Source organism: Elephas maximus, chromosome 22 (assembly GCF_024166365.1).
Source record: "Elephas maximus indicus isolate mEleMax1 chromosome 22, mEleMax1 primary haplotype, whole genome shotgun sequence".
NCBI lineage: Eukaryota > Metazoa > Chordata > Mammalia > Proboscidea > Elephantidae > Elephas > Elephas maximus.
The window spans coordinates 7,490,317-7,501,782 of NC_064840.1; the positions used below are offsets into that span (position 1 = coordinate 7,490,317).

Here is an 11,466-nt window from a genome sequence, read left to right on the forward strand (position 1 = left end):
CTTTTTTTTGCTAACTAGAGTAATTGTAGAGTTCTAGCGTAGGAAAGCAATCCATGTTTGCGCAGAGGATGGCATGGGAACATTGCTCAAATTCAGTGTGTCTGTCCTCAAAAAACAGACAATTGCTCTTTTCTCAGTCTTTCGGAAAAAAAAAAAAATCATGTAGAGTCCTGGTGGCCACAAACAGTTAAGCACTCAGCTGCTTACTGAAAGGTGGCAGTTCAATTCCTTGGGAGAAAGATCTGGAGATCTGCTCACATAAAGGGTACAGCCAAGAAAACCCTAGGGGGCAGTTCCACTCTGTAACGCATGGGGTCACTATGAGTCGAAATCAGCTCGATGCCACCTAACAACGACGACTTTGGAGTTAATTCACTTTGATTAATTAAAAAAAAAGAAAAACATCCCCATAATTCTGAGCAGCATCTGCTCCCCATCCAAAAAAAAAAAAACCATATGCATGCTGAGATTTCTTAAATTCTTCTGAAAAATCATGCTGTTTAGCCCGACGTTATTATTATTGTGGTGGTGGTTTTGTTAATTAGATAAGCCAAGCAGATGACAGTGAATTTGGTCTTGAACGCTAAAGGCTGGATCTTTATCTACAGCCTTCCAAAAGAATGCTTTCTAAATATCAGTGATTCACAAATGACAATCGGCCTGCCTAAGCTTATCCTTTACTTTTAGAAAATTTTGTGGGCTCCTGTCAGCCCGGGGAATTTTTATTACTTGTTTATGGAAACAGTAGGTTGCATAAGAGTCTAGCTGGCTTTTGTTTTTTTTTTTAAGCTATTTCGCAGTTTCCTGGTAACCATTCAGTCATCTATTTCAACACTCTGAGAGGGAATAAAGGCGGGTGCGAGCCACACATTCACCACAAAGACACACACCTCTTCCCTTGAGCATTCGCTGGGTGAGGCGCTCTGTCCAACTAACCAGATCCACTCATGACCGGGAACGTCCCGCAGAAAGACGGCACTTTTCTCCAGGTAGACCACAAGAACTGCTGTGTGTTTCGGGATGATTTAATCCCCAAGGTGTTGGCACCAGTGTTGGGGCTGGAATTTGTGTTTGGGGTCCTGGGCAATGGTGTTGCTCTGTGGATTTTCTGCTTCCACCTCAAGTCCTGGAAATCCAGCCGGGTTTTCCTTTTCAACCTGGCAGTGGCTGACTTTCTCCTCATCATCTGCCTGCCTTTCCTGACAGACAACTACGTAAGGAAATGGGACTGGAGGTTTGGGGACATAGCCTGCCGGTTGATGCTCTTCATGTTGGCCATGAACCGCCAGGGCAGCATCATCTTCCTCACAGTGGTGGCCGTGGACAGGTATTTCCGGGTGGTCCATCCCCACCATGCTGTAAACAAGATCTCCAAACAGACGGCTGCCATCATCTCCTGCCTGTTGTGGGGAGTCACCATTGGCCTGACCTGTCATCTCCTCAATAAAGATTGGCTGACCGAAAACAACGGTGCGTTTTTGTGCAGCAGCTTTAGCATCTGCAAAAGCTTTGGGTGGCATGATGCCATGTTCCTTCTGGAGTTCTTCTTGCCCCTGGGAATTGTCCTGTACTGCTCGGCTAGAATCGTCTGGAGCCTGCGGCAGAGGAAAATGGACAAGCACGTGAACATCAAGAGAGCCATTCGCTTTATCTTGGTGGTAGCCCTGGTCTTTGTCATCTGCTTCCTGCCCAGTGTGGCCGTGAGGATAAGCATCTTCCGGCTCCTGTACACAGTGGGGATAGAGGATTGTAGCTCCTATCGCTCGGTTGACCTGGCATTTTTCCTGACTCTCAGCTTCACCTACATGAACAGCATGCTGGACCCCCTTGTGTACTACTTCTCCAGCCCATCTTTCCCCAACTTCTTCTCCTCCATGATCAACCGCTGCCTCCGGAAGAAGTCAACAGGTGAGTCAGAAAATAACCGGAGCACGAGCCTGGAGCTCACAGAGGACCAGACCACCACCAGGAGTGCTCCGGAGGCTTTAACAGCTAAATAAGGTGAGCTATTGAGCCCCCAATATGTGACCAGAGCCACTCCTTAATTAACCCAGCCAAGACGCAAGATTGTCACCAAGAACCACGATCTCCAGATACACAGTTTAGCTGGGGCACAGAGCAACATCACCGGACTTGGCCCAAGGTTTCCCGGGACTTCCACATTCAGAAAATCAGACTTAGAGTGTGGCCGAGTGAGCCACTTGGTTGGAGGTTGTTACTACAGAAATCTTGGAGAGAAGGTAGAGGAAAGCTTTTAGGCTTCTGAAACTCTTGCTTAATCTCTGCCACTCACAGGACTGAAGATGGCAACGTTTTCAACATTTCTGCTGATCAGACTCAGAGGCACAGAGAAGCCCATTGGCACCTGTGACTTGCTGGCCTCCTTGCTTCACTTGCTGAGACTTGGACAAGTCTCAACTCCTGGGGCAACAATTAGCATGACTGTGGACTCCAGCTGGGAGAAGAACTGAGTGATTGGAGGGTAGCTATGTTTCAACTGGAAGAAGCCTAGACATCATTAAACAAGACAATAGGTCAACTGTGCTTGAGGGGACCAATTCATCTTTCAGCCAGGCTGTAGCAGAAACAGACTAGGCAAAAAAAAAAAAAACACTCACAAACTTTGGTTAGTATCTGAGTTGCCAGTGGAGGTAAGAAAGAAGGCAATGAGCTCCAGGAGGGCCTGAGCTAAACAGTGTTGTTAAGGGGAAGGAAAAGGTCTTCGTGCTCCAACCAAGGACTAATTCATTCCTCTCTTGTTTACACTAATTTGAGGGTTGAGCAGGTAAAAGCGCTCCAGGAAAGAAAGCAGCTTCCCACCTCTGTTTGTTTTTCCCATTAAAAGGGGAGCTTGCTGCTGCCCAGTGGTTAAGGGGGGGAGAGTCCCCCTGGTTCTGTGGCTTATCACTTGTGTGTTTCTTACTTAGAATAAATCTACCCCTTCAATAAACTTTGATATGGGACACAGTCCGGCGTTGCATATGTCTGGGTCATGGTTCACAGAAATGCACTTCTTACTTAAGCAAGGACAATTATGGGTTGTTAACTATGTCCTGTTAGAAAAATCGGATACTGTAAAGTGAGAACAGGATACAGCCACTGAGCTACATCATGAGACAGCTAAGTAAAAATTGCCTAGGTGTGGGACAAGGATGGAAAAGGACTGGGAACAAATAAGAATTATTAATAAAGATTTTTTTGGGAAGGGTAGATTGTGAATGCATCTTAAATTCTCTTTAGAGTTTGGTGAATGTTGCTACTAGTACTTGTGTAGTAAATAAGGAACTGGCCCAGAATGGGAAGAAGAGAGGGCTTCCTAGGGGAATAGTTTCAGTACCCGGTTCTGGGTTAGAGAAGAGATGAGTTGGTTTGAATCTCTCATCAGTCCAAGTTTCTCATACATTTTTCACTTCTAGTTTGTGTCACTCCTCAATTCTTTAACAAGAGGAGGCTTGCCTTGATCTCCCAACTTGGATACAGATAAGAAACTTAGAGACGCAGATTCCCAGCCCTGGATAGCAAGAAATGAAGAAAGAAAGGTAGAGGTTCCTGAATTTCTTAAATGCAGAGCCGATTGCTTGTTGTATCTCAAAGCAACATCACAAGAAGTAGAAAGTTAAAAGCAGGGATCACCTTACTAGAGCGGAAGAAATGGCAGACTAGTACTCATAAGAGCATAGGGACACTCCCAAGCCTCAAGTCTGAGTCAGCAGGGAGTCGGTTATGAAAGCTGAATTCTTTGAGCAGACAAGGTGGTTTGCGAGTGTTCAGAACTCAGCAACTCACATTCATTCATTTGTTCACATATTCAGTCCATTTTACGTACTAAGCACCAACTCTGTGCCAAGTGCTGTTCTGGTAGGTAGAAAGAGAGGAAAGAGGAAGGTAGCCAAGTGTCTTCTTCTGATAGAACTCACACTCCAGAGGGGCAGGCAGATGGTGAACAAATGAATGAAAAGGGAATTTTTTTTTTTTTGTACTTTAGATGAAGGTTTACAAAATAAACTAGCTTCTCATTAAACAATTAAGACACATATTGTTTTGTGACATTGGTTACCAACACCACAACATGTCAAAACTCTCCCTTCTCGCCTTAGGTTTCCGATTACCAGCTTTCCTGTCCCCTCTTGCCTTCTAGTCCTTGCCCCTGGGCTGGTGTGCCCATTTAGTCTCATTTTGTTTTCTGGGCCTGTCTAATCTTTGGCTGAAGAGTGAACCTCAGAGTGACTTCAGTCCTGAGCTATAAGGGTGTCTAAGGACCATATTCTCGGGGTTTCTCCAGTCTCTTTCAGGCCAGTAAGTCTGGCTGAAACAGAATTTTGGATTGCTATTTTTTTTTTTTTTTTATGGAGACCTAGGTTTGATTCCTGGCCAATGTACCTCATGCCCAGCCATTACCTGTGTATTTTGCAGTCATCTGTTTCAACACTATGACATGATATAAAGGTGGGTGCTAAGTCACACATTCGCCGTATAGATTCATATCTCTTTCCTTAAGCGCTCTCTAGGTGAGGCACTCCATTGGACTAATGGACCCACTCATGAATGGTAACGTCCTGCAGAAAGCTGGTTGTTTTCATGAAACACACAAGAGCTGCTGTGTGTTCCTTAGATGACTTAATCCCCAAGGTGTTGCCTCCAGTGTTGGGGATGGAGTTTGTGTTTGGGCTTCTGGGCAATGGTCTTGCTCTGTGGATTTTCTGCTTCCACTTCAAGTTCTGAAAACCCAGCTGGATTTTCCTTCTCAGCCTGGCAGTGGCTGACTTTTTCCTCATCACCTGCCTGCCTTTCCTGATAGACAAGTGTATGCGGAAACGGAACTTGAAGTTTGGGGATATCACCTGCCACCCAATGCTCTTCATGTTGGCCATGAGCCACAAGAGCAGCACCATCTTCTTCATGGTGGTGGCTGTGGACGGGTATTTCCAGATTGTCCATTCCCACTATGGTCTATATAAGATCTCCTTCTGGATGGCCACCATCATCTCCTGCCTCTTGTGGGGTATCACCACTGGTCTGACCTGTCACCTCTTATACAAAAAGTTGCTGACAGAAAGCAATTGTACATATTTGTACAGTAACTGTATCACCTGCAATATGTTCAGATGGCATGATGTCACATTCCTTCTGGAGTTATTCTTGCCCCTGGGCATCATCCTGTTCTGCTCAGCCAGAATCATCTGGAGCCTGCAGCGAGGCAAATGGACAGGCACAGGATGATCAAGAGAGCCATTCGCTTCATCACAGTGGTGGTCTTCGTCATCTGCCTCCTGCCTAGTGTGGTCATGAGGATAGGCATTTTCTGGGTCCAGCATACAGTTGGGATGTAGGATTGTTGCACCCATCGCTCACCTAACCTGGCGTTTATCATGACTCTCAGACTTGTATACATGAACAGCATGCTGCACCCCATGCTGTACTACTTCCACCCATCTTTCCCCAACTTCTTCAACACATGATCAACCGCTGCCTCTGGAAAAAGATGCCAGAAGATAACCGGACCAGGAGCCTGAAGATCTGGAGAATCTGAGCACCACCAGGAATGCTCCGGAAACTTTTTTTTTTTTAATTTTTATTGTGCCTTAAGTGAAAGTTTACAAATCAAGTCAATCTCTCATACAAAAATTTATATACACCTTGCTATATACTCCTAATTCCTTTCCCCCTAACGAGACAGCACACTCCTTCCCTCCACTCTCTCTTTTCGTGTCCATTTGGCCAGCTTCTGATCCCCTCTGCCCTCTCATCTCCCCTCCAGACAAGAGATGCCAACATAGTCTCATGTGTCTACTTGATCTACGAAGCTCATTCTTCACCAGTATCATTTTCTATCCCATTGTCCAGTCCAATCCCTGCCTGAAGAGTTGGCTTTGGGAATGGTTCTGGTCTTGGAGTAACAGAAGGTCTGGGGAACATGACCACCGGGTCCTTCTAGTCTCAGTCAGACCATTAAGTCTGGTCTTTTTACAAGAATTTGGGGTCTGCATCCCACTGTTCTCCTGCTCCCTCAAGGGTTCTCTGTCATGTTCCCTGTCAGGGTAGTCATCAGTTGAAGCCAGGCACCATCTAGTTCTTCTGGTCTCAGGCTGATGTAGTCTCTGGTTTATGTGGCTCTTTCTGTCTCTTGGGCTCATAATTACCTTGTGTCTTTGGTGTTCTTCATTCTCCTTTGCTCCAGGTGGGTTGAGACCAATTGATGCATCTTGGTGGCTGCTTGCTGAATGCTCCAGAAACTTTAATGGCCAACTTCAATGAGCCATGAAGCCCCTGTTATTGAGCCCCAGACTCTGCTTAAGTAACTCAGCCAAGAAGTGACATTGTCAACAAGAACCATGCCTTCTGGATACGTAGTTTAACTGGTACACAGAGTAAAACCACTGGAATTGGCCTGAGATTCCCTGGGACGTCCATATTCAGAGAATCATACTTAGAGAAACTGTATGGCCAAGTGAGCCAATTGCTTGCAGGATGTCACTACAGTAGTCTTGGGGGGAAGGGATAGTAAAGTTTCTAGGCTTGTGAAACTCTTGCGTAATCTCTGTCATATGCAGGGCTGAAGATGGCAACGTTTCCAACATTTCTGCTGAGCAGAGTCAGGCACAGAGAAGCCTATGGATACCTGTGACTTGCTGGCCTCCTCGCTTCACCTGCCTGAGACCTGGGTGGCTCTTAGCTACTGGGGCAATATTTAGCCTATTCATCAGCTCCAGCTGGGAAAAGGAGAGTTGAATGATTGGAGGGGAGCTATTTTCTTCTGCAGGTAGCACACACATCATTAAACAGTAGGTCAATGGGGTTTGGTGGGACCAATCCATTTTCCAGCCATGCTATAGCAGAAACAGACTAGGAAAGACACTCACAACCTTTGGTTAATATCTGAGTTGCCAGTGGAGGTAAGAAGACAATGAACCCCAGGAGGGACTGAGCTAAACAGTGTTATTAAGGGGAAGGAAATGGTCTTTGTGCTCCAACCAGCGACTAATCCATTCCTCTCCTGTTTACGCTAATTTGAGTGTTGAGCAGTTAAAAGGGCTCCAGGAAAGAAAGCATCTTCCCAACTCTGTTTCTTGGCAGCAGAAGAGTGTTCTGCTGCCAAGGAGCCCTGGTGGCCCAATGGTTAAGCACTCAGCTGCTAACCAAAAGGTTTGCGGTTTGAAGCCACTAGCTGCTCCATGAGAGAAAGATGTGGCAGTCTGCTTCAATAAAGATTACAGCCTTGGAAACCTAGGAGTGAGAACTGACTCCATGGCAATGGGTTAGGGTTTGAGCCATTCAAAAGGCTTCAGATAGAAAGGAGCTTCCCACCTCTGAATGCTTTTCCAATTAAAAGAAGCGTGCTATAGTGCCAAATGATTAAAGTGGGAAGATTCCTTTCGGTTCCTCTGCTTACCTCTTGTGCACTTCTGTGCTTAGGATAAATCTACCACTTCCATAAACTTTGACATAAGCCACAGTCTGGCATTGCATATGCCTAGTCATGGTTCACCGAAATGGACTTCTTACTTAAGCAGAGACCTTCATGGGTTATTAACTGTGACTTGTTAGAAAATCAGGTACTGTAAAGTAAGGAAAGAGCACAGACATTGAACTACATCGTGAGACAGTTAAAAATCACCTATGCAAGGGGCAAGGATGGAAAAGGACTAGGAACAAATAAGAACAGTTTAGTTGGGAAGAGTAGATTGTGAATGCCTTTAAATTCTCTTTAGAGTTTGGTGAATATTGCTGTTAGTATTTGTGTGTTAAAAAAAGAACCAGCAAGCGGCCATCTAAGATGCATCAATTGGTCTTAACCCACCTGGAGCAAAGGAGAATGAAGACACCAGGTAATTATGAGCTCAAAAGACAGAAAAGGCCGCATAAACCAGAGACTACATCAGCCTGACACCAGAAGAACTAGATGGTGCCTGGCTACAACCGACGTTTGCACTGACAGAGAACACAACAGAGAATCCCTGATGGAGTAGGAGAGCAGTGGGTTGCAGACCTCAAATTCTTGTAAAAAAAAAAAAAAACAGACGTAATGGTCTCACTGAGGCTAGAGGGACCCCGGAGGTCATGGTCCTCAGACCTTCTGTTGGCCAAGGCTGGAACCATTCCCAAAGCCAACTCTTCAGACAGGGACTAGACTGGACTATGGGATAGAAAATGATACTGGTGAGGAGTGAGATTCTTGGATCAAGTGAACTCAGGAGACTATGTGAGCAGCTCCTGTTTGGAGGGGAGATAAGAAGGCAGAGGGGATAGAAGCTGGCTGAATGGACATGGGGAAAACAGGGTGGAGAGAAGGAGTGTGCTGACTTATTAGGGGAAGAGCAACCAGGAGTACGTAGCAAGGCGTATACAAATTTTTGTATGAGAGACTGACTTCATTTGTAAATTTTCACTTAAAGCACAGTTAAAAAAAAAAAAAAAAGAACCGGGCCAAACTGGGATTTTTCTGCAGAAGGAGGAAGAAAGGGCTTCCTAGGGCACAGTTTCAGTACCCAATTCTGGGATAGAAAAGAGATGTACTGGTTTTAATCTCTGATCAGTCCAAGTTGCTGTTGGGCTTTCATTTCCAGCTTCTGTCACTTCTCGATTCTTTTAACACGATGAGGCTTGCCTTGGACTTGGCTCCAGATAAGAAACTGAGACTCCCAGCCATGAATGGCAATTCATAAAAAAGATAGAGTTTCTTGAATTTCCTAAACACAGAGCAGTTTGTTCGCTGCATCTCCAAACAACAAAGCGAGAAGTAGAAAGTTAAGAGCAGGGCTTGCCATCCTAAAGAGGAAGAGATGGCAGAGTCGTGCCCAGAAGAACACAGGGACTCTCCCGAAGTTCAAGTCTAAGTCAGTAGGGAGCCATGTTATAAGATGCCAATTCTACCTTTAACAGACGAAGTGGTTTTTAAGTTTTGAGAACTCAACAACTGACATTCATTAATTTTTTTCATGCCTTCAATCCATTTATACATATTATGCACCAGCTATGTGCCAGGTGCTGTTCTGGTTGGCGGAGAATGAGGGACGAACTATATAGCCAGGACCCTTTTGCTCATAGAACTCATACTTCAGAGGGAAGGAGTGGAGGGCAAACAAATAAATGAAAAGGGAATTCAGGATTGCTGTGGAGCCTGGTGGCACAGTGGTTAAGAGCTTAGGTTGCTAACCAAAAGGTCGGCAGTTCAATCCTACTTTGAAGAGTGGCATCTGGGGTCTTAAATGCTAGCAAGCAGCCATCTAGGATGCATCAGTTGGTCTCAACCCACCTAGATCAAAGGAGAATGAATACCAAGGACACAGGGTGATTACGAGCCCAAGAGACAGAAAGGGCCACATGAACCAGAGACTACATGATCCTGAGACCAGAAGAACTAGATGGTGCCTGACTACAACCGATGACTGCCCTGACAGAGAACACTACAGAGAACCCCTGAGGGAGTAGGAGAGCAGTGGCATGCAGACCCCAAATTCTCATAAGACCAGACTTAATGGTCTGACTGAGACTGGAAAGACCCCGGTAGTCACGGCCCCCAGACCTTCTGTTGCCCCAGGACAGGAAACATTCCCGAAACCAACTCTTCAGACATGGATTGGACTGGACAATGGGTTGGAGAGGGATGCTGGTGAGGAGTGAGCTTCTTGGATCAGGTGGACACTTGAGACTGTGTTGGCATCTCCTGCCTGGAGGGTAGATGAGAGGGTAGAGGGGGCTAGAACCTGGCGAAAAGGACACGAAAAGAGAGAGTGGAGGGAGAGAGCAGGTTGTCTCATTAGGGGGAGAGTAATTGGGAGTGTGTAGCAAGGTGTATATGGGTTTTTGTGTGAGAGACTGACTTGATTTGTAAATTTACTTAAAGCACAATAAAAATTATTTTAAAAAAAAGGTCGGCAGTTCAAATCCACGAGATGCTCCTTGGAAACCCTATGGAGCAGTTCTACTCTGTCCTATAGGGTTGCTATGAGTCAGAATTGACATCATGGCAATGGATTTGGTTTGCTTTCATTGGTTATGGGAGGCCCAGGTTCGATTCCCAGCCAATGCGACTTATGCGCAGCAATCACCTGTCTATCTTGTAGTCTCCTGGTAATCATTAGTCTATTTTAACACTCTGACATAATACAAAGGCAAGAGCTGAACCACATGTTCACTGCACAGACACGCATCTCTTTCCTTGAGCATTCGTTAGGTGAGGCACTCTGTCGGACTAAGATGATTCACTCATGAGCTGGCACCTCCTGAAGAAAGATGACCATTTTCTGTAAACAGACTTGAACAACTGCTGTGTATTCCAGTATGACTTCATTGCCAATGTATTGCAGCCACCATTGGGGCTGAAGTTTGTGTTTGGGCTCCTGGGCAACGGTCTTGCTCTGTGAATTTTCTGCTTCCATCTTAAGTTCTGGAAATCCAGCTGGATTTTCCTGTTCAACCCTGGCTGTGACTGAGTTTCTTCTGATCATTTGCCTACATTTCCGGATCGAAGAGAAAGGAGAATGGAGGTTTGGGGACATTGCCCACCAGCTGACGCTCCTCATGCTGCTCGTGAACCGCCAGGACAGCATCATCTTCCTCACAGTGGTAGCCATGGACAGGTATATCCGGGTGTACCACTCCCCATGTTCTCTCTGAACCACATCTCCATTTAGATGGCTGCCACCATCTCCTGCCTCTTGTGGGGTGTCACCATTGACCTGACCTGTCACCTCCTGTACAAAGAGATGCTGATCAACGACCATGGTATGAATCTGTGCCACAGCTTTAGCATCTGCAATACCTTTGAGTGGCACAATGCCTTGTTCTTCCTGGAGTTCTTCTTACCCCTGGGCATCATCCTATTCTGCTCAGTCAGAATCTACTGGAGACAGTGGCAGAGGCAAATGGACAAGCACGTGAAAATCAAGAGAGCAATTTGCTTCATCATGGTGGTGGCCCTCGTCTTTGTCATCTGCTTCCTGCCCAATGTGGTCACGAGAACAGGCATTTTCTGGCTTCTCCACACAGTGGAGAAACAAGATTGTAATGTTTAGAGTTCAGCTGACCGGGTGTTTTCCAAGCATGCTGGGCTCCCTAGTATACTATATCTCCAACTTCTTCTCCTCCGTGATCAACAACTGCTTCTGGAACAAGCTGACAGGTGAGCCAGATAATAACTGGAGCAGGAGTATGGAGCTCATGGAGGATCAGAACACCAACAGGAATACTCTGGAAACTCATGGCCAACTCCAATGTGGCAAGGAACTCCTGTTATCTGACCCCAATCTCTCCTTGGGGAAGGAGCCAAGAAGGGACATATTCACTGAGAACCACGATCACTGGATATATGGTTTTGCTGTTGCACAGAGTAAGATCCCTGGACTTGGCCCGAGGTTTCCTGGGACTCCCAGGTTCAGAGAATCTGATTTAGAGAAACAGTTAGGCCAAGTGAAGCACTTGGTTGAAAGCTGTCACTACAGAAATCTTGGCGTGAAGGGAGAGTAA

The 11,466-nt window shown here is 45.9% G+C and overlaps 1 protein-coding gene and 2 pseudogenes across 1 annotated transcript; all 3 read left to right on the top strand.

The window, feature by feature from the left end:
* Positions 1–868: 868 nt before the first annotated feature.
* On the top strand, positions 869–3,991 carry LOC126065977 (hydroxycarboxylic acid receptor 2-like). The gene has a single exon (XM_049866682.1). It carries the CDS (start codon positions 948–950, stop codon positions 1,998–2,000), a length of 1,053 nt encoding a protein of 350 aa, XP_049722639.1. The 5' UTR covers positions 869–947; the 3' UTR covers positions 2,001–3,991.
* Positions 3,992–4,529: 538 nt separating this feature from the next.
* On the top strand, positions 4,530–5,530 carry LOC126066062 (hydroxycarboxylic acid receptor 3-like; annotated as a pseudogene).
* Positions 5,531–10,208: 4,678 nt separating this feature from the next.
* LOC126066064 (hydroxycarboxylic acid receptor 2-like) lies at positions 10,209–11,466 on the top strand (annotated as a pseudogene).

What these genes read in the sequence shown, in the direction of transcription:
- LOC126065977 (XM_049866682.1), top strand. Translation starts at nt 948, where the DNA reads ATGACCGGGAACGTCCCGCAGAAAGACGGCACTTTTCTCCAGGTAGAC.